Genomic DNA, 19,752 nt, shown 5'->3' with positions numbered 1-19,752 from the left:
AAAAATCAAAAACTCTCCGGTTGCCGATTTAAGGGATAGAAAAAAAATAAAAAAAAAATAAAAAATATAAAACTCCCCCCTATTGACGATTTAGGGGGGAGTTTAAAAAAAAAATTATATCCTAATAAAACTCCCTCCCCAGTGCCGATTTTGGGGAGGAGAGAGAAATTTTTTTACAGAAATCGGCAATCCCATTGCCGATTTCTAAAAAGTTATACTAGTTTGGTAATTTTTTTAAAAGGTGCACCAAAACCGTAATTTTTCGGTCAAGGTGCACCACATGTGTAAATTTTCCGCCAATTGTGTTTACAGGAATCTGATCAGTGAAAGAGTGGAGTTTACCCAATCAGCACCAAGTATCAAGTTTTCATGTCTTAACAAGATTGACACAAGTGGACATTTTCTATTCTGAGGCAGTAGATGTGTTCCCAATTGACACGAAGTTCAAGTACTAAAAGCTGAGTTGACAGATAAGAAAAAATAGTATTTTTATGTTTGGAAGACTGTGGGGGCAGATTCTGAATTAAAGGTTCTGCATGATAGCTTTTGCTTTTTTTAGTTACTCTAGAATCTTGATGGCAAACCCTTGATAATGGACGTGGAGGAATGGAGAATGGAAAACGCTACAATTTAGCATCAACAAATTTTTTTTCCATCTTTTGTACTTTAAAGTTTTGTACTACATATGGAAGGAAGATACTGGAAAGTATTATGTACTCCTATGCACAGAGCATATGATTTATTTATTTATATTTGTTAAGTATTTGTTACATGTGTTTATTTATTTTTGTTAAGTATTTGTTACATGTGGATAGGCTTATGGTGTTTTCATATTATTTAAGGTGTAATTACACTGAAACTTCTAACTTTTAGTAAAATTACACAAATTACCTCTCCATTATTTATATCTACAAAAACTTCTAGTTTTTATGCATATCTTATACTAACTACCTGAGAAATAAGTCTGATTTTTTGAATAAAAAGAGTAATAAAAGTAATTAAGTTAAACAAAATATGATATATTTTGTAAACAAGAATAAATAACATTTGAGTCAATGCATTTTTATTATTTTTTGTTCGTTAGAGTATAATATAAGAATGATCAAAATATGTCCTTAGAATTATTTATGCATCTTATATTGAACCAAAAATAATGAAAATATATTGTTTGGTATACTATTTAGACATCTCTTCATAATGTATCATATTTTGTTTAATTTAATTACACTTATTATCCTTTTTTGTTTAAAAGATTATACTTATTTATTAAACAGGGGTAGTCAGTATAATGTATGTATGAAAATCAGGGGTTTTTTGTGGGTGCAAAAAATGGAGAGTGGTATGTGTAATTTCACTAAGACTCATGGAGTATCAATGTAATTTACTCTATTTTAAATGTAATATCTATGTATTTTGTTACATGTGTATGACTTTTTTGAAGAGTCGTTCATAATTAAATATGAATTATGGATAATATAATGAAGATATATAAATTTTTACACTATTAATATATACATTTTTAAATAACTTAAAATATAATACTCCTGCTGTATTTATATATGCACACCCATTTGAAAAATATACTTACATATTGCACCATCCTAGGAAGGTGTAATATTTTGAACATAGACATGACATGATGATGGCAATTGAGGCAACTTCCTATAAAAACTAAAAAATGTTACAGCCAAAATATTGGTTATCTTATGCATGTATTGGTTATAAAATGTTACCGACAGTAATTGTAATGCCATTGAAAGAAATTTTTCAAAATTAAAATTTCTTAAATCATATATTTTGGTTTATATAAGGGTATTATCACCTTATGGATAAGTAACTAATTCATTTTAGGGTATATAACTGCTCATGCCAACAAATATCGTTCAAACCCTTAGGTCTACCTAAGAATCTACTGAATTCTTACCTACTAAATCAACACAGTTTCATAGATCATATTGAAATCAGCTAAGTTAGACCATAAATTGAATGGATTAACTATATTATCTTTTGAAGGTGAAAATAAAATGTTAGAATCACTTTAATATACAATTTTGTTTAGTAGTGATTAATTAGTTATGTCAGACTACACCACAAAATATATTTCTCTCCTAAGGTTTTGGGATTCTTACGCCCTAATTTTAAATGTTAGAAAAATAAAAATAAAAATTGTATTTAACTTTTTTGGTTCAAAGTTCAAACAGATTGATCAAACAGTTATAGGCACCCTTTCGAAGATCACTCCAAAATTTAAATCTTAAAATTGTATATCAAGTTCACTTGTGATCACAATTCATTTCCAATAATAACAAACATTGTTGGGTTTTCCTTTCAAGTTATGATTTTATCAGCAGTACTTTTTATCAATTATTTTGGGAAATAAATAGAGGGTTAATAGATAGAAGCACTAAATACTCCAAAGTAGTGGATGTGGATAATATTTTATGGTTTGCTTCATGTAATTTTTATTTTAGGACATTACCATAATTAATATTGTGAAAACGATATATATCTCTTTATTGAGCATCTTTTGTTGAATGATATTATACGAAACTTTCAAAGCATTTTTCTTAATTTTATACAAAAGTTTATTAAATGTAGCTCAAAATAATTTTTCGTATGTCATTCTGCTCTTAAAAGTGAGAACTGAAAAAATGAGCAAGGCAGCAAACTTATGAATTATGATGCCTATTTGTAAGTTTTTTGAACAAAAAAAACTCTTCAAATTTTAATTTGTGTAATCAAGGGTGGATATATATTCATCCTTGGATCATTTAATTAGTTAAAATCTTGATGTGATTTGAATAATCAAATGTCTATATTCCCTATAAATATGCAGCAAATTTATTTTGCGTGTACAACAAAAAAAACACTCTTCTAAGTTGAGTTTAAGTGCAAGAAAGTGGACATATATTCATCCTTGGATCATTTAATGAATTGAAATCTTGACATGTTTTGAATAATCAAAGGTTGATACTCACTCATTTTCTCAATTTACATTCTAGCTCACTTTAGATGAACTATGCTCTCTTTTTTCCACTTTTTCTCATGGGTTAAAGTTAAGAGTACCATCATTAGACATTGATAACATTAATGAACTAGATTTTTGACTTATTGTGTATAATCAGAGTATACAACATTATGATATCGATTGATCCATATTATCGATTATATATAATAAGATAAATGTTTGATTGTTGTTATTGTTTATTGTGTATAATTAGAGGGAGGTCATCTACATCATGTCAGCAAATATTGTCATTATTTCAATTGAAATTTGAATAGAAAAATAGAAATAGAAAATAAAAAGTGATTCCTATATTATTTTGTTCAAGAAAAAACTATAAAATCTAATAGTTCAATACAATATCGACTTAGCTTTGCATCCATTCGAGATCTTACTTTTACCTAGACATTTTTCATTGCTACATAACACTAACAATTACGTGTTCATATATTTGGATATTATTCCTAAACTTTCTGCAACAGAATTTTCCACGTGTATACATCATGCAAAAACAACCCTGGCTCCTTTTTCCAAATTCTTAAACGGCTCAAACATAAATCAAAGGGTCACTTGAGTACGATCACTTGGTCCGGTTCATTTTTCATGGAACCCATCCAAATACTTATGGGGATATGATATGGATATTAGATTAGTGTAGATCATGATATGGATATTAGATTGGGAGAGGTAGTATATAATATCTAATTGGTTAGATTGGTGCAATCCACCGATCTAACCAATTTGTTATATATATATATATATATATATATATATATATATATATATTTATCAAAAAGTCATGATTAAAAAGTATAATTTTCCCATTCAAATTAGGATTGAGCTATTCTTTTTAAGAGATACACAAACTCATTTAACTAAAACTTAAGCCATGTCCATTTTAAACATTAGAATTTTAAAGTTGGAACCCTAAAATAGAATAGTGGGTTCATATATTCACAAGTCTAGGTATCTCATTATACCTAAACCTAGATCCCCCAATATTTAGTCTTAAAATCTCGAGTCTCAGTTATCCGCAGATCTAAAAATACATATTTAGACATGACTCATTGCAAGTATTATCTACGAATACATGTTGATCTGGATACCCATTATCATCTCTAAATAAATATTATATATAACTCTTATTTGTATTTTTTTTTAAATTGTGCCTTAAGATTAGGGATTGAGATGCCTATTTTGTCATTTAAAGATGTATTAAAGCACTACACTTTCAATGTATAGCTTGAAAAAATAAAAGTAGACATAAGCGATATTATGCATCCAATAGAAGAAAAATAGGGAATAAGGAACAAGTATAATAAGTTTATGCTCTATAATATAATCTCATATGCATCATCATAATCAGATAGCAATTATAACCGCAACCACTATATAAAATTAGCTCCACCACTGCAAAATCATCCTATTCTGCTCAATTATGGAACTATTATTAATTGTAGAAATGACTTAAGATTTCAAATCCATATAGCTTTGGCATTAATCAGCAATGGTACTAACTCATTCCTGACATGCAAACTCATGATTCTCTTAGAACCACCAATGAGTTGTTGCCCTATAAACACAGCTGGTACACTTTGTTGGCACCCCATCATTTGAATCAATAAACTCTCAATATGTTTCCCATTTGTGATTTCATCAAGCTCATAAATTGTAGTGTTTGCACCAAAGTTTCTGATCAGTGATTTTATGGAGTGGCTCAAGCAACATGTGCTCTTGCTGAATATCACCACAGGCTTTTCAGCCACCATGCTTGTGATTATGTCCATGGTTAGATAAAAGTAGCGTGTAGAACACTTAATTAAGTGTGATGCAATGTAATAGAGAGATTATGAAGATTTGTGTTAGCTTGGATATGTAGAAACTAAGCTTCTTTGGAGGGTTATTTATAAGCTGGTTCAATGTGGTTGTGTTATAATTGAAAAAGAATAAGATCCTAAAAGAAAATTTTAGAGGATTCTAGATAACTTTGTCCTTTGTTATTGCATTGCATGTGTTGTAAATAACAAGTTGGGTAGATGTTAAGGTCAACCTAATGAATCCAAATCTTTGTTCAAGAATAAAATTCATGGTCGTGCATGCATGAGGCATATTTTTCCCCCAGATCTATCTATTTATTCCACATGTTCATCTTATCACCAAGTTTTAAATTACAATCATAGTCAAGTTGCAGAGACTCCAAAAACCATGATACCTAGAACAATTATTGTGAAAAAGCGTGGTTGATAGAACCTAAGTTGTGGTTATGATATGGTTATAGGGGTTCCAAAAACTAAAACCATAATGTTGTGGCCTCAATTGTAGGTTCCGATTGGATTTAAAACTTTGTTTATCACCCTGAGACAATGAGATCAATTTATTTAAGCATAAGTTTTGAATATATATATCTTATTTAATACCCTATATACATTTTTTTATTTCTCGTATTTTATTTTATTCTTGTTTCACCTTGTGTCTTCATCCAATATAAAAATGTTTTTTTATAAGTGACAATTTTATTAAAACAGTAACAGAGTACATAGAAAAAATAAATGTACAAGAAAATTAGTAATAGAAAACAATCCCGAGAAAACAAGAGAGAAGAGTTAATAACCCCATCCAACAAAGTAATACATTTCTAACGGTAACAATCCAAATAGAAGATGGAATTAGAGCACAATTTAAACCAATACATGTTTGCACCTTTGAGTCTACTTTTGATTCATAACCAAGACTTGAATTTTATCATTGAATCAATAATTAAAATATTATGTGTGTTTTTCATTATTGTGTTCTGTTATTAGGGTTAGGGTTGACAAAATTTATTATGTTGTGTATTGTTAGGATTTGTGTTTGAAAAATTAAACCCTAAAACTAATAATATAACTCCCACAAGTTAAACAAAAAATCAAAAACTCCCCGGTTGCCTATTTAGGAGAGAAAAAATAAAATAAATAAAAAAGGTAAATCTCCTCCTATTGACGATTTAGGGGGGAGTTTAAAAAAATATATAGTTTAATAAAACTCCCCCCGTGCCGATTTTGGGGTAGGAGAGAATTGCCAATTTGTATAAAACTACACTAGTTTTGTAATTTTTTTAAAAGGTGCACAAAAACCGTAATTTTTCGGTCAAGGTGCACCACATCTGTGAATTTTTCAATTTGAGAAGTGTTAGCAGAAGTGTGTTTAGGTGTTGTCGGAAGGAGCAGAGAGGCAGTAAGGATATGAGACCTAATCTACTGTAAGACTGTAACTAAGTTTCGTCCTTTCTACTGCATCCTAATTTTAAATTTATCATGCAATATTAATAGTGTATTTATTGAAAGTTAAAAGTGTTAATAATATTTATTTCTCTCATGTTTATCTTCATGTTTACATGTATGATATATTTAAAGTATATACTTTATATTACATTATGTTAAAATTAGTATCCCTTAGAATTAAAAAATATCATTAGTGTTGGCATCCCTTAGAATAAAATTCTGGCTTCCCACGTGGAGATTCGTGTGCATGTTGTGTGTTTGTGCATGGCCAAACGTTAATTTCTGTGTGTTGTGTGTTTATGCATGTTTTGTCGTCAGCACAGCTGCATGGTGCGTTAATGAGTCAGTATTCTTTCCTCAAGAAGAAAATACTCCAAAAAATAAAATAAAAAAGACATATTGTATTGACATTTATATTCTTATTTATATTGGGAGATGATATTTTTACCTTTAGAAGAAAACAAAAAATAGAAACTCCTTCTCTAGTATTGAAGAAGATCCTAGTTTTATGTTCTTAGACTAAGGTTTTTTATTAACATATATTATATTTTTGGTTTATTACTTAGTTATTCCCACAAGTTGAAGCTATTCAAATCCTGTCTCACCTCAACAAGTTGAAACTTGAAACTCTAGATAAGGTAAAGATTTGACAAGACGAATCATAGTAGTGGTGAAGAAAGGGACAAAGGTAGAAAGAGAATAAGAATATGTAGTAAAAATTGTGGCTTGAATAGGACACTACTAGAGAAAACGAGGCCGGTTTTCAGCATAAGGAGGTATTACAAGTTAAGGAACCTAGACATAATCTCTCTCTGGTTGCTCCAACTATGATTATATGCTTCAACTTTAGCTTTTTCTTGATGCAAAGCAAAGCTAATATTCCCCTTCTTTGACACCATTCTGTGCAGATTAAATCTAGCTTTTATAAGCATAATCATTTACATTGATCATAATAAAATATGATATCAACTTTAGCTTTTAAATCTAGTTACTACTTTTTATGCAAAGTTTTCGAGGGGGGTAAGGAGAAATTATGCAACTTCCAGAATTTGAATCTAAATGCTCTCAACTATGGTAGTTAAAATCGAGATTCTACTTAGGATTGGAAGGAGAATCAAATATCATAAACATAAGATCGTAACACGACTCATAACATCATACTTCGTAGTAAATATGCATATATTCATAAGTCATAATAGAAAGATAATCATAAAAATAAATTTTTTTATATAAATTACGAGTTAATACTATATAAATTATGAAGTGGTATATATTTCAATCAATGTTATAATATTTCTTAAGTCATGCATGATAGTAAGATATCACAATTCTACAAGTTCCATCTGAAAAATGGTTTGTGTTTTACAGTCATTGCTCACATTTTAATAAGTTTATGGAGCTAAAAAAAATTAGGCTTAAAAGACTAGGTTAAAAGTTCATCAGAATCATTTCTTATAAATAAAAATTTAGGGTTTCAACCAATCGAGTCGCACATGACCCGATCACCCTTCTTCTCTACCCATAATGATGTTGAAATTGAAGCTAAAGTTGGAAACGATGATTGTTGGTCGCGTGTCTACTTGTGTGACTGTTGGAGTTGCTGCTCATACGGGCGTTGAGAGAGGACGTGAAACAGAGGGTGTGAGATAGGGAGTGAATGAAGTTGAGTGATAGAGATTTAGGATCGGTGGGATCGTCGATTCCACTGGTTTTATGCACGTGCACGACGTTCCCACTTGATCTCATGGAGACGCATCCATGACTTAGATCGAGCACTGGTTAGGTGTCAATGATCATAGGATCATGCGATCATACGAGTAGGATCACAATTTTGACTCTCTTGACTAACTTTATTTTCCACATCATTATTTGAGCTACCTCTTTGGAACACATGGTTACTAATGAATCACCATATTATGTCTACAAGGAGAAGGACGGTGTGATATACAATACAAGTTTCTACATTATACAATTGAGCCTTATCATTATTGATGCAGCTTATAATGACTCATTTTTCAATCTTAGCAAATCAGTTTAAGAACTATATAGCTAGATAATCTTAAGAATTAAATCAGCATCACCCATTAGTATTTAACTCGTCAAGCTGTATAATTTCAAAGTTGATTTTTCTTTCTTTATATGAATCAAGATCAAGGAATAAATGCAAAAAACATAAACAAACATGTTTCTCCCACGCCTTATTGGGATGTTTGGTGTAGGTATGGGAAGATGCAATAAAAATATAAAAGTTACAAAATAAATTGTGCAGTGTTTTCTCAAAGACAAGTAATCATTCAATCCTTAGTGAATTATTCGGCCCAACAAAGGTGCTTGTACCAATCCAAGTTCACTGGGTTATTCATATCTCATATCAATGGATAAGACTTAACATTCAAAAACAAGTACATGACAAGAGAAACATTTGATATACAATTATCAGCATAATTATCCATAAACTACCAATTATGGTTAAGAAATGTACACTTTTAGCCATTTCCAAATCATAACCTGAGTTTCAACTTCAGCCAAATACTTGGGTGTTAAGAAAAATGGTACAAGTCAACATGATAAACATATCTTATGATAAAACCCATTTGGTCATGTTGGGACAACAGAATTATAATGCTCACCTAGCCCAAAAGCATGCTTATGATAAGAAAGCATGATACTCAAATTAGATGAGCCATTACCATCTTCACATTTATACTCCTTTCCCATCTCTACATCTGGGAAGGACCCAGAAAATATTTTAATATGCTTCTTCAGGCAGTGAGTCAAAGCACCAAGCTCTAGTTGTCCTCCCCATACTGCTGTGGACTCCACTTCTTTACAATAATTTTCGAATTTCTGAACCGGTGATTCATCAGAATCAGCTTCAATCAAATTCTCTGACAGGAAAAATGGAAGGAAATCAGATGAATGCTTCCTCATATATGCAGCCACCATTCCTCTAAGTTCTTGATATGTATAAGGCGATATACTCCCAGAGAGGACGGCCAGTTGATCCTCAACAGCTCTGTAGAGGCAGTGTCCATCCGGCTTTATTTCATTAACAGTCAAACCGAGAGGCTTTAACTTCTTCTCCAGTTTCTCATTTTCAATCATACGATCGCTTACAGTGTCACTCTGCTCTGCTTGAATCCTCTGCTCCCTTTCGGCTTCTTGTTGAGCTCTCTTGTCTCGCCTTTGTTTGGCTTTGCTTGACTTCGTATGCTCAGGTTGACTAGTAACAGATACACCAGCTATGGCCTTCACCAAAGTGTCCACATTGTTCTTTTCGTTTCCATTACCACCACTATAGCCTAATGCAGCCAGTTCTTTTGCATGTTCCACTTTAAGCCTGGCAGAAAGTTGAGAAATCTCTTCCTCCACTTGTTTTTTCTTAGCTTTCTGTTCAGCCTTGCTACCTCTAGCTGCTAACTTTTTCATTTCGACTTCTTTTTTCTGCAGCTGTGATATCTCTTTCCTGAAAATACACAAGTCATTGCAGAAGAATATGCATCACATGAGGACCATAAATACTTAAGATGTAACACAAGCCTTAACAGTCAAGACAAGAGTTTATAATATGAATGGAAAATAACTACAAATGAATAAAAAGAACATACAAATCAACCAACTAGTTGGAAAACAAACTAGCTTGCAGTAGGGTCAAAAAGTTTGTTGAAAAAGAATATGGATGTGCTGGTGCACCAAGTATCCTCTTAATTTAATCAACTCTTAAACCAGTGATTTATTTACTCCACTGACGTTGCGAGTTGAATATGGCAAAAACTATTTAAATCCCCAAATGCCAATGGAGCTAGGGCAGGGGCGTGGAGACGAGCACTCACCTGGGTGAATGAAGTGCTGTTTCTTGAACTAAAACTAGAAGAAAAACAGAAAACAAATTTGAGATCTGCAATGTACTAAAGTGATTCAAATTGTAAATGGAACTAAATGAAAATCTAAAGGAAAAACCTAATTAAAACTCCAAACCACCTTGTTTTCTGACATCTTGTGTAAAGGAAAAATCAAAACCTTAGCTAAAAGAAAAATGAATAATAAATTGTATTAGTTTATGCATTTGTTAAGGAATATGACATGAATAGAAGTGAAGCAGCCCAGGAATGGATGGGATGAAAATAGAAATTATGCAAAATAATATAGGAAGGTGGATAGGATTATGATAAGTCAAAATCGAGATTCTACTTGGAATCAGGAGCGGAGTCAAAGATCGTAAACATAGGATCATATCACAACCCGATCCTAGTTATCAATAGATAAATATACAAAGAAACTCATATATATACATATAATACTATAGATAAATCCAAACCCTCAGCATAAATTTGCTTTAGAACATAATTTCAAAATTCAATCTCAAAACATAAGTTAACTCTAAATCTAAAACTCTTAATGGACCTAAATTTGATACAACAAATCTTTTACATTAAACTCTATAATCATCTTCAACGGAGTTTCCTCTACATCATCTATAGAAGGATTATGACCAATCTTCCCTAAGTATTTCTCTAATCAAATCTTCCCCATCACCTTTCGGGTCATCCAAATCGTCTCCATCATCATCGTTCTGCTCCACAACCAACTAATCATTAGACAGGATGTCATTCATAGTTAGTTTCACACCCTTCCTAGCTTGCTTGGTCAATTTTGACTTTGTCTAACAAAAACAACATCATTCATTATGTGTTGCTTCAATTTATTTCTTCTTTTTGTGTGGGCCTAAACAAATAGTCAATACAAATGTAATTATCGCTTACATTTGTGTGGACCTGGAAAATTAATCAATACAATTTAATTCTTACCATCTCGAATACACTCCAATTACACTCACATCCAGAGGAGCTACAAGTCAAGTTTAGTACAGAAAGAGCAAATCTTTTTTACTCTGGTGTTTCATCCTCGAAAAATTCCCCCCAATCTATTGGACTCTTCTGGTTCATCGTTGTCAAAGCCAAATGCTTACCAAAAAACCTTGTTTATTAGTAAAATGATTCATCTGAACAACAATTTTGGATTGACCTTGAATATCATGAATCATCTCTGCTATAGCATCAAACAATCTATTTCCTCCTCTTGTCTGTCCAATCATCGGTCGTTATTGTACACCCCACTTTCTTCCACTCAGTCTTGTGTTCTTCAAGCTTAGCATTGGTCAACTTAATCTCTTACCCTAATTCCATGGTATGTGAGAGGCTTGAACCCTGGACAATATTTTGCAACCAACTCAAACATTTCATAGTATTCATCACTCATTACCACATTAAATGAAATGGCATTGTTCTAAAAACACCTTCCAATAGTTTGGTTTACTCCCTCTTTGAATCCCTTCTTAAACTTGTTGTTAATGGTGACTTGTGTGTTATTTTCACGAATTAAACAAGTTTTCATTGTCTTTCCTCTTTTCACCCACTTTGGGCTATTCCTCATCACTCATACAAGAATTAGATTTGTGCATCAAATTTTGTTGCAAACCAAAAATAACAAACAATTAGTCTTTAATTAATATTCATGAGTGATGAGGAATAGCAACTAGTCTTTGATTAACATCACTAATTAGTCTTTCATTGCTGGTTTGCAACAAAATTTGATCGACAAATCTAATTCTTTTAAGAGCATAAAGAATAGACCAAAGTTAGTGAAGAGAGGAAAGATAATGAAAACTTGTTCAGTTGTTGAAAAGAGCACACAAGCCACCGTCAACATGTTAAAGAAGGGAATCAAAGAGGAACTAAACCAAGCTATTGCAAGATGTTTTTACAACAATGTCATTCCATTTAATGTGGCAAGTAGTGATGAATACTATGAAATGTTTGAGTTGGTTGCAAAATATTACCTAGGGTTCAAGCCTCCATCATACAATGAAATTAGGGTCAAATACCGGATGGAAGAAATTAAGTTGACCAATGTTAGGCCTGAAGAACAAAGTTGGATGGAAGAAAGTGATATGTACAACAATGATCTGCGGTTAAACTGACAAGAGGAGGAAATTGATTGTTTGATACCATAGCAAGGACGGTGAGTGGTGAGTGATATTCAAGATCAATCAAAGATTATTGTTCAGGTAGATCATTTTACTCACAAACGAGGCTTTTTTGGTCAGCCTTTCGCTTTGACAAAATGAACCAGAAGACTCCAACAGATTTGTGAGAGTTTTTTGGATGACACACTAGAGCTAAAAATGTTTGTTCTTCATATACTAAGCTTGACTTTTAGCTCCTCTAGATGTGAGTGTAATTAGAGTGCTTTTGAAACGGTAAGAATTCAATTCAATTGAATTTTATTTGTATTGATTATTTGGCTAGGTTCACACAAATGTAAGCGCAATTTTATTTGTATTGATTATTTGTTTAGGTCCATACAAAGAGAAGATATAAATTGAAACAACAAACAAGGAATGATGTTCTTTTTGTTATGGCGAACTCAAAATTAACCAAGAAACAAGATAGGAAGGGTGTGCGGAACTAACTATCGATGACATCCCATCTAATGACGAGTGGATTGTGGAGCAGAACAACGATGATAGAGACAATTTGGATGGTCGAGAGGTGATGAGGAGGATTTAATTAGAGAAATACTTGGGCAAGATATTGGAAGGTGGTTATAGAGAGTTTAATGTGAGCGATTTGTTGTATTAAAATTATATACATTAAGACTTTTAGATTTAGAGTTAACTTATATCTTGAGATTGGATTCTAATTTATCTCTAGTATTACATATATATATATATATATATATATGAATTTCTATGCATACTTATCTATTAATAAGTGGGATCATATGAAATATGAAATATGTTACAATCTTACATTTACGATCTTTTACTCCCCTCCCGATCCCAAGTAGAATCTCGATTTTGACTACTATGCTCACAATAATACAAGATTCAACATCCTCCTTGGTTCCAACTAGGTAATGCTTCAACCTATTTGTTCCTCCAATGACAACCTTTTGATGGTATTTGCATTGGATTTGTATGGTTACACCGACAGTAATCTCATGCTTCCATGTCATGTCACTTATATTTTCACATGTATTCATGGACAGCACTTTAGAAGCAGTATTTGGAACTCAGGAGCAGCACCTAAGCTTCCAATAGTTGGGAATGATTTTGAGTTATCTTCTCCAGACATCTTCAATCACAAATTGCTTAAAATAGTAATCAAAGGCTGGTGGGTATTTTAATTTTTATAAGGGATAAGCTATTTCAGTAACCAGTGGACCACTTGATTAACAGCGGGTATTTTGAGTTACAAGTTGTGAGCAATGGGACTGGGCACTTGGGTAGTGATAAGATCAAGAAAGAAAGGAATTAATGGAAAACAATACCCTAAACAAGAATCAATGTGATTCTTGGTTGGGATAAAGAACAAGAATATTATTAGAAAGAATGAAAGAAGAATAAGAATTGCGATATACAAAAGGTCCCACGACCTTTTCCCTGATTCCACAATCAGAATTTACTTCCCAATTGACTCTCCTTCCTCCAAGAGACTAGCTCCTTATTTATAGCCTAACTAACAAACTATTATAGAAAGCCTAATAAACTAACTGCTTAGGGATACTTTAGTAAATGTGTTACAATGAGGAAATCTCTAACTAGACTTACATATTTTCCCTTCTATACACATTTTTAATGCTAGGCTTAGGCCTAATCTTATCAATACTCCCCCCTAAAAGAATTAACTTGTCCTCAAGTGGAAAGTCTGGAAATTGTCTTGTATAGTAGCTGTCATTTCCCAAGTGCAATCATGGCTATGAAGATCCTGCCATTTAACCAACACCTCCAACTTTCCCTCATTATCCTCTCTGTTGTCAGCAATGTCTTCTTGCAAACGGAGCTCCTTGCATTCTTGACGCATCTCCTCACGTTCTTGATGCATTTCCTCATGTTCTTGTGTCCAGCTATCGTCGTCTCTTAGCATCCTTTGCGTTGATACCATACATAGAGTAATAGCGGGGCTGGTAGTTCCACTCCCTCAGGGCACCGAATCGGTGCTCTGATACCAATGATAAGATCAAGAAAGAAAGGAATTAATGGAAAACAATACCCTAAACAAGAATCAATGTGATCCTTGGTTGGGATGAAGAACAAGAATATTATTAGAAAGAATGAAAGAAGAATAAGAATTGTGATGTACAAAAGGTCCCACAACCTTTCCCCAAAAGGTCCCACGACCTTTTCCCTGATTCCACAATCAGAATTTACTTCCCAATTGACTCTCCTTCCTCCAAGAGACTAGTTCCTTATTTATAGTCTAACTAACAAACTATTATAGAAAGCCTAACAAACTAACTGCTTACGGATACTTTAGTAAATGTGTTACAATGAGGAAATCTCTAACTAGACTTACATATTTCCCCTTCTATACACATTTTTAATGCTAGGCTTAGGCCTAATCTTATCAAGTAGTGGATATTTTAAGGGAGAAGTGTTTGGAGCAGTGGAAAAAGAGAAGGGAGAACCTCCGTTTTGAACAGAGAAGGGAGCAGTGAGGGTGGTGCGATCTCATGATTGGACATGCAATTTTGACTACTGTGGGTAGGATAAAGAGTATATGTGGGAGGAACCCACCTCCTTGGATAAGAATGTAATACCATCAGAATCATTGAATTATCTAACTTGTGCTCTAGGATGCTCAAATTAATTTTGTCCAGCTATCAGATAATCATCTGAAAGTGAAGGATATGTTGTAATCTTGCCAAATGATCTCCCTAGATGCAATTATGCATACACCAATCCTTGCTTATATCGCTCTGTAGACAAGTGTTGGTATTGGAAAGACAATATATAAGGTGAATAGTGGATGGCAGTAGGATACTCTTTTTTTTAAAACTTACTTAGTTGGCCTAAAAACTAATCTTGGTCCTGACCATGGAAACTAAAGACTCCTGATGGAGTTAAGCACCTCATCTGGCATATATTCCACAATGACTCCCCACAAATTCCTTAGATATCATTGAAGTTTAATATTTTACTAAGGATGCTCAAGGTATCTTGGCATTTATAGAGCATCCTTCATTGTATATAAGAGATTGCCCCCACTCAAAGGATGTTTGGTCTAGACTTGGTACGCTAGTCCTCCTTTGTTTTTAGTGGGAACCTTCTTGACTGGATAAGTGGTTTTGGTAGCAAACCCAAAGCTATGTTGTTCCTCAGATGAATCCCTTCAATGACAAGAGGAGTTAAACACTTTTTTCACTCAGCCAAGAATGGAATTAACAATGTCAGTTATGTTAGTTGTTGGCTCCTCCAAAAAATTTGGTTAAACTCAATGCCAATGGCAGTTGTCTAGGCCAAGCTTAAAGAAGTGGTTCAGCCATTCAAGTGGCCAGGTGTGATGCGGTTGGAACCAGGATCTCTGGCTTCTATAGTTATGAAAGCCAAGGAAACATATTGTTAGGGAACTCCTGGCTATCAAACAAGGCCTTTTCTCGTTTAGGAATTGAGCTAGAGGTCAATTATCTGTGAAGCTGATTCCCTGGAATCAGTGATATTGTTAGTCTCTTCCTCATACTCACGAAGTTCCATCTCCATGTTGTGTCTATTGCAGATATCTAAGATCTACTTGAGAATCAATCGATGGCTCACATTAAAAATGGTTCACGTGAAGCAAACTTCTGCGCAAACCACTTGACTAAATTGGGAGCTACACATTCTGATATCTGCAAGCATTCGCTTGATTGCCTACCACAATCCTTCTGCTTGATGTTGTTAGCATCATTTATATTCGATAGTCTATCTATTTCTTGTGTTTTATTTCCTATGTAACCAAAACAAGAAAAATACCCAACATATACCTGCAACTAAATACTAATTGGACTCTGAAGTGGCATTAATGACTTTTGACTGAGTTTCTAGCTGCCTCTGATTACTTATTCTATGTTTAGGAGTTTAGAGGATGATGGAACAGAACAGAAAGAAAAAGGAAGAATGGGATGGAATTGGAGTCACCTTCCCATTGTTTGGATGTTTCCATTCCATTAGTTTATCCCATATTGGGGCTGTTGGGGGAATGGAAAGGGGAAGTTTCCTTTTCATTCCATTATAGTTAAAATCTTTGCCAAAAAACTCCCTAAGAATTAACCTTGATTTATCCCCTACCATTTCATTTCCACTCTATCCCATCCATTCAAACATAGCATTAGACCTCTAATTACGAGATACAATAACTACTAGTTATGGACTGAAATACAATGCAAATTGACTCTTGATAAATAAATATCCATTGCTCTTAAATAATTAATTATTTTTAAGCATCAAGAAGTTTCAGCAAGTTCTATATGTGGTCTGAAGTGCAACAAAGGTTAAAGAGGAGAGACATCAAGATAAGAGATCCCTTAGTACTTGTTCAGTATGACAAAAGAGTAAGTACCAAAGTGAACCATTGGACTCCAAAACCCATGAAACATCGCTTAAATATTATTGCCCCACCTTTGTATTAGTATAGTTGTAATCTTGTATTTAGGATCCAGAAAATGATGAGGAAAGTTTTAATGAGGGGAGTGCTTTGTCCACCCCCAGGAAAGAAAGCTTAAATATTGTTACATCAACCGTTGTATTGGTATTCTTGGATTTAGGACCTACAAAAAATCTGAAGAAGGTTCTAAAAAGAGGGAGTGCCTTGCCCCCTCTCAGCCACTCTCCTACTGGCAACAAGATGAGATCACTAAGGACCGGACAGTTCTCCCACCTACCCTAGACATCTAGATGGTTGAGAGGAACACTGACATATCAATTACAACATGGACTTATTGGCAAGTCACAGACCATTTTTCTCAAAAAAATATCAAACAAGCTGTGATGAAAAGTATATTATATTTATATCAGAGTCCTTAAAAGGTGACAATTGGAATCAAAGGTCACTTTCAATATATGGTTATCTAGGCCCCCATCTCCACTAATCTATGAAGCAACATCATGACTCATATCTACTCTTTTATTGTGGTTGTCATATATTTCATTAAATTGTGGTTCTGTCTAATTAGTAATTATGAACCTACCATAAAACTCCTTGTTCAGCAGAAAATAAACAAACTAAAGAAATGACTAAATACTCCAGATTTCAAAGTGATTGAGCTCATCTCTATGAGTATGTGTGCAAGACTAATTACATTCATTAAAAACTTAAGAGACTTAATGTGGTTAACCTTAAAGAGTGATTCACCTGTGTCGAGAAAGGATTTCATCACGAGTTTCCTGCTTCTTTTCAGGTGCTTCATCTGAAATCACTTCTTCATGTGCCTTCTCAATTTCTAGGGCATCCTCCATCGGAGCAACCCTAAATTAAAAGAACAATGACAGATATATTAAACAAATCAACGACCATAATTACAAAGAATGTAATGAGACCATCTTATTTGTCTGCGAGTTGGTTTTTAAAGGGTAATGCATGGGTGAGAAAGGCTTGGAAGCTATGAAATATACTTGTGAGATGACTCTGAAACCTTCATTTTCCCCTCATTCCACTCCAGTGCTCAAATCGCAAACAGACCCTAGGTCTGCCTTGGGGTGGAAACTAAACACGTATCCTTATTAGCATGAAATACACGATTTAAGTCTGGCCTAATCTGTAAGCATATCCAAAGGCCTGTTTTTCGATAAAACCTTCAAATATATTTGAATTCTTTTCACACTGTCTCATATTATTTTTAATTTCCAACCACCCTTCGGAAAGTGTTTAAAAATAGCCTCCGGAAACATATTTCCGGACAGAAAGATGCCATTTCTTTCCAAATACAAGTTCGATACTTTTTAGGGTAACAGTGATGGGTAATGAAAAATGTACTGTGTTAGAAGAATTCATCTCAAATATAAATTGGTCAACAAGCTCTATAAATAGTGCCTTCAAATCAAACATGTCTTCACCTTCAAATCAAATATAGAGCATAAAAACAAAAATTTAAATCCAAAATCAACCAAACTAAGATGCCATACACTATTTTAACACTTCAAAACATACAAAAAAAAATTAAAACACAACAAAATAACCTAATAAGAAATAGGAAAAGACAGTATCGATATTTCACATCCTCATAAAAAAATGTACCGAAAACAATAAATACATGGTCGAACAATGGCTATTATTATTTAAACTATATATACAAGTTAACCAAAAAAGTAGGAAGTTGAACCTCACAAAAAGGGAGCAAAACGGTGACTGAGACTGCGAAGAACAACGTGGAAGAAGTACCTACGAAGATATTCAGATTCTAATAGTTTTAGGGTTCGGGAAGGTTTTTCGTTTTCTTTTATTTTTTTCAAATATGAAAGTAAGAATTTTTTTTGTAATATTGAGAGATTCCCTCATATTTTCTGATAATGAATTAATCTTTTTGACTTCGTAATTATCTCTCTCAATAAATGTCATTTTCAAGAATCGAACATTTAATTGTAATTTAATGGGAACTGTTGCCTTCTTGGTTAAGAAACTTTCTTTCAACAAGTTATTTTTGATATTTTATATAATTAGTACATTATAAAACTAAGAGGAAAATATATATGGATTGAATTTGTAAAAGATTTATACACTACTAGTTTATTATATATTATTCATTTTATATATTGATTGTGTATAGATCTTTATATTAACATTGCATTATATACTAAAACTTAATGTCTAAACTACAAACTCAATATTTTGAGAAGAATAAAAAAAGCTATGCACAACACCTAAAGAATTTATATATTGTTAGTGTATTGTTCACACTTCATAATTAATTATCATTACTCTTCAAAAAAAATATATATATAATGAATGATAGATTGATTTTTGTATAAATTTTTAAATGGATAATATATGGAGATTAGTTTGTAATAAAAATGGGCTAATAATGTACCCCAAAATGGGATAATACTATAGTGTGTCAGTGATTCAATTTAGCCACTTATTTTATGGGTGTGGAAAACGTATTGTGGGCCATATCATATACATATATCCATACAATTGTGAGTTAAATTTATGAGAAATATTTAATATTTGTCACATTTACGTAAATTATATCCTTGTAATCTCTACCTATTTTAGAAATGATGAATAACAACTTGACGGATTTAGGTTGGGATCCTTGAATTTGAAATCTAAAACACGAACCAAAATATTATAATTTTCGAACCTATCAGGTTTTGAGTAACCCGAATTCGATAGAAATTTATATGAAATATATATTTATATGTATAACAAGGTATTATATATGTTTTTATGTCTAATTCTATAATTTTACTTATATTATTAGAGTTTGGGGAAGGGGTATCAATTATATCAAACCCGAAAATTAAATTCGAAGTAAAATTCGAATTCATTCACATTGAGTTTTTTCTGTTAAATTTGAGTTAGGTACTTAGGTTCGGACGAGTATCAAATTCAGTTTTCATTGTCATCCCTAATAATTTTGGTATGTGATTTTTAGTTTTAAATTTGATTATTTATTATTATATAATTTACAAATTTACATATACCATGCTAATTTGTAGTAATTGTGATA

The 19,752-nt window shown here is 32.7% G+C and overlaps 2 protein-coding genes across 3 annotated transcripts; both read right to left on the bottom strand.

The window, feature by feature from the left end:
• Positions 4,429-4,893, bottom strand: LOC109329506 (monothiol glutaredoxin-S1-like). The gene has a single exon (XM_019563191.1). The coding sequence runs from the start codon at positions 4,789-4,791 to the stop codon at positions 4,480-4,482; it is 312 nt and encodes a 103-aa protein (XP_019418736.1). The 5' UTR covers positions 4,792-4,893; the 3' UTR covers positions 4,429-4,479.
• On the bottom strand, positions 8,598-18,505 carry LOC109328820 (OTU domain-containing protein 6B-like). 2 transcript variants are annotated; one of them, XM_019562418.1, is made up of 3 exons: positions 18,408-18,505; positions 17,436-17,549; positions 8,598-9,730 (listed from the first exon to the last, which is right to left on the bottom strand). In XM_019562418.1, the coding sequence occupies exons 2-3, from the start codon at positions 17,537-17,539 to the stop codon at positions 8,863-8,865; spliced, it is 972 nt and encodes a 323-aa protein (XP_019417963.1). In that variant the 5' UTR covers positions 17,540-17,549; positions 18,408-18,505; the 3' UTR covers positions 8,598-8,862. The 2 variants fall into 2 exon arrangements, with proteins under 2 accessions (XP_019417963.1, XP_019417961.1); XM_019562416.1 differs by having other exon boundaries at positions 18,403-18,484.

This window comes from Lupinus angustifolius, chromosome LG16 (genome assembly GCF_001865875.1).
Source record: "Lupinus angustifolius cultivar Tanjil chromosome LG16, LupAngTanjil_v1.0, whole genome shotgun sequence".
Classification (NCBI taxonomy): domain Eukaryota; kingdom Viridiplantae; phylum Streptophyta; class Magnoliopsida; order Fabales; family Fabaceae; genus Lupinus; species Lupinus angustifolius.
This window is presented reverse-complemented; position numbering and strand designations above follow the sequence as displayed.

Coding starts and splice junctions, on each gene's coding strand:
- LOC109329506 (XM_019563191.1), bottom strand. CDS start 4,791: ATGGACATAATCACAAGCATGGTGGCTGAAAAGCCTGTGGTGATATTC.
- LOC109328820 (XM_019562418.1), bottom strand. CDS start 17,539: ATGGAGGATGCCCTAGAAATTGAGAAGGCACATGAAGAAGTGATTTCA. Junction 9,731..17,435: donor GAAATCCTTTCTCGACACAG/GTGAATCACTCT, acceptor GTGTATTTTCAG/GAAAGAGATATCACAGCTGC.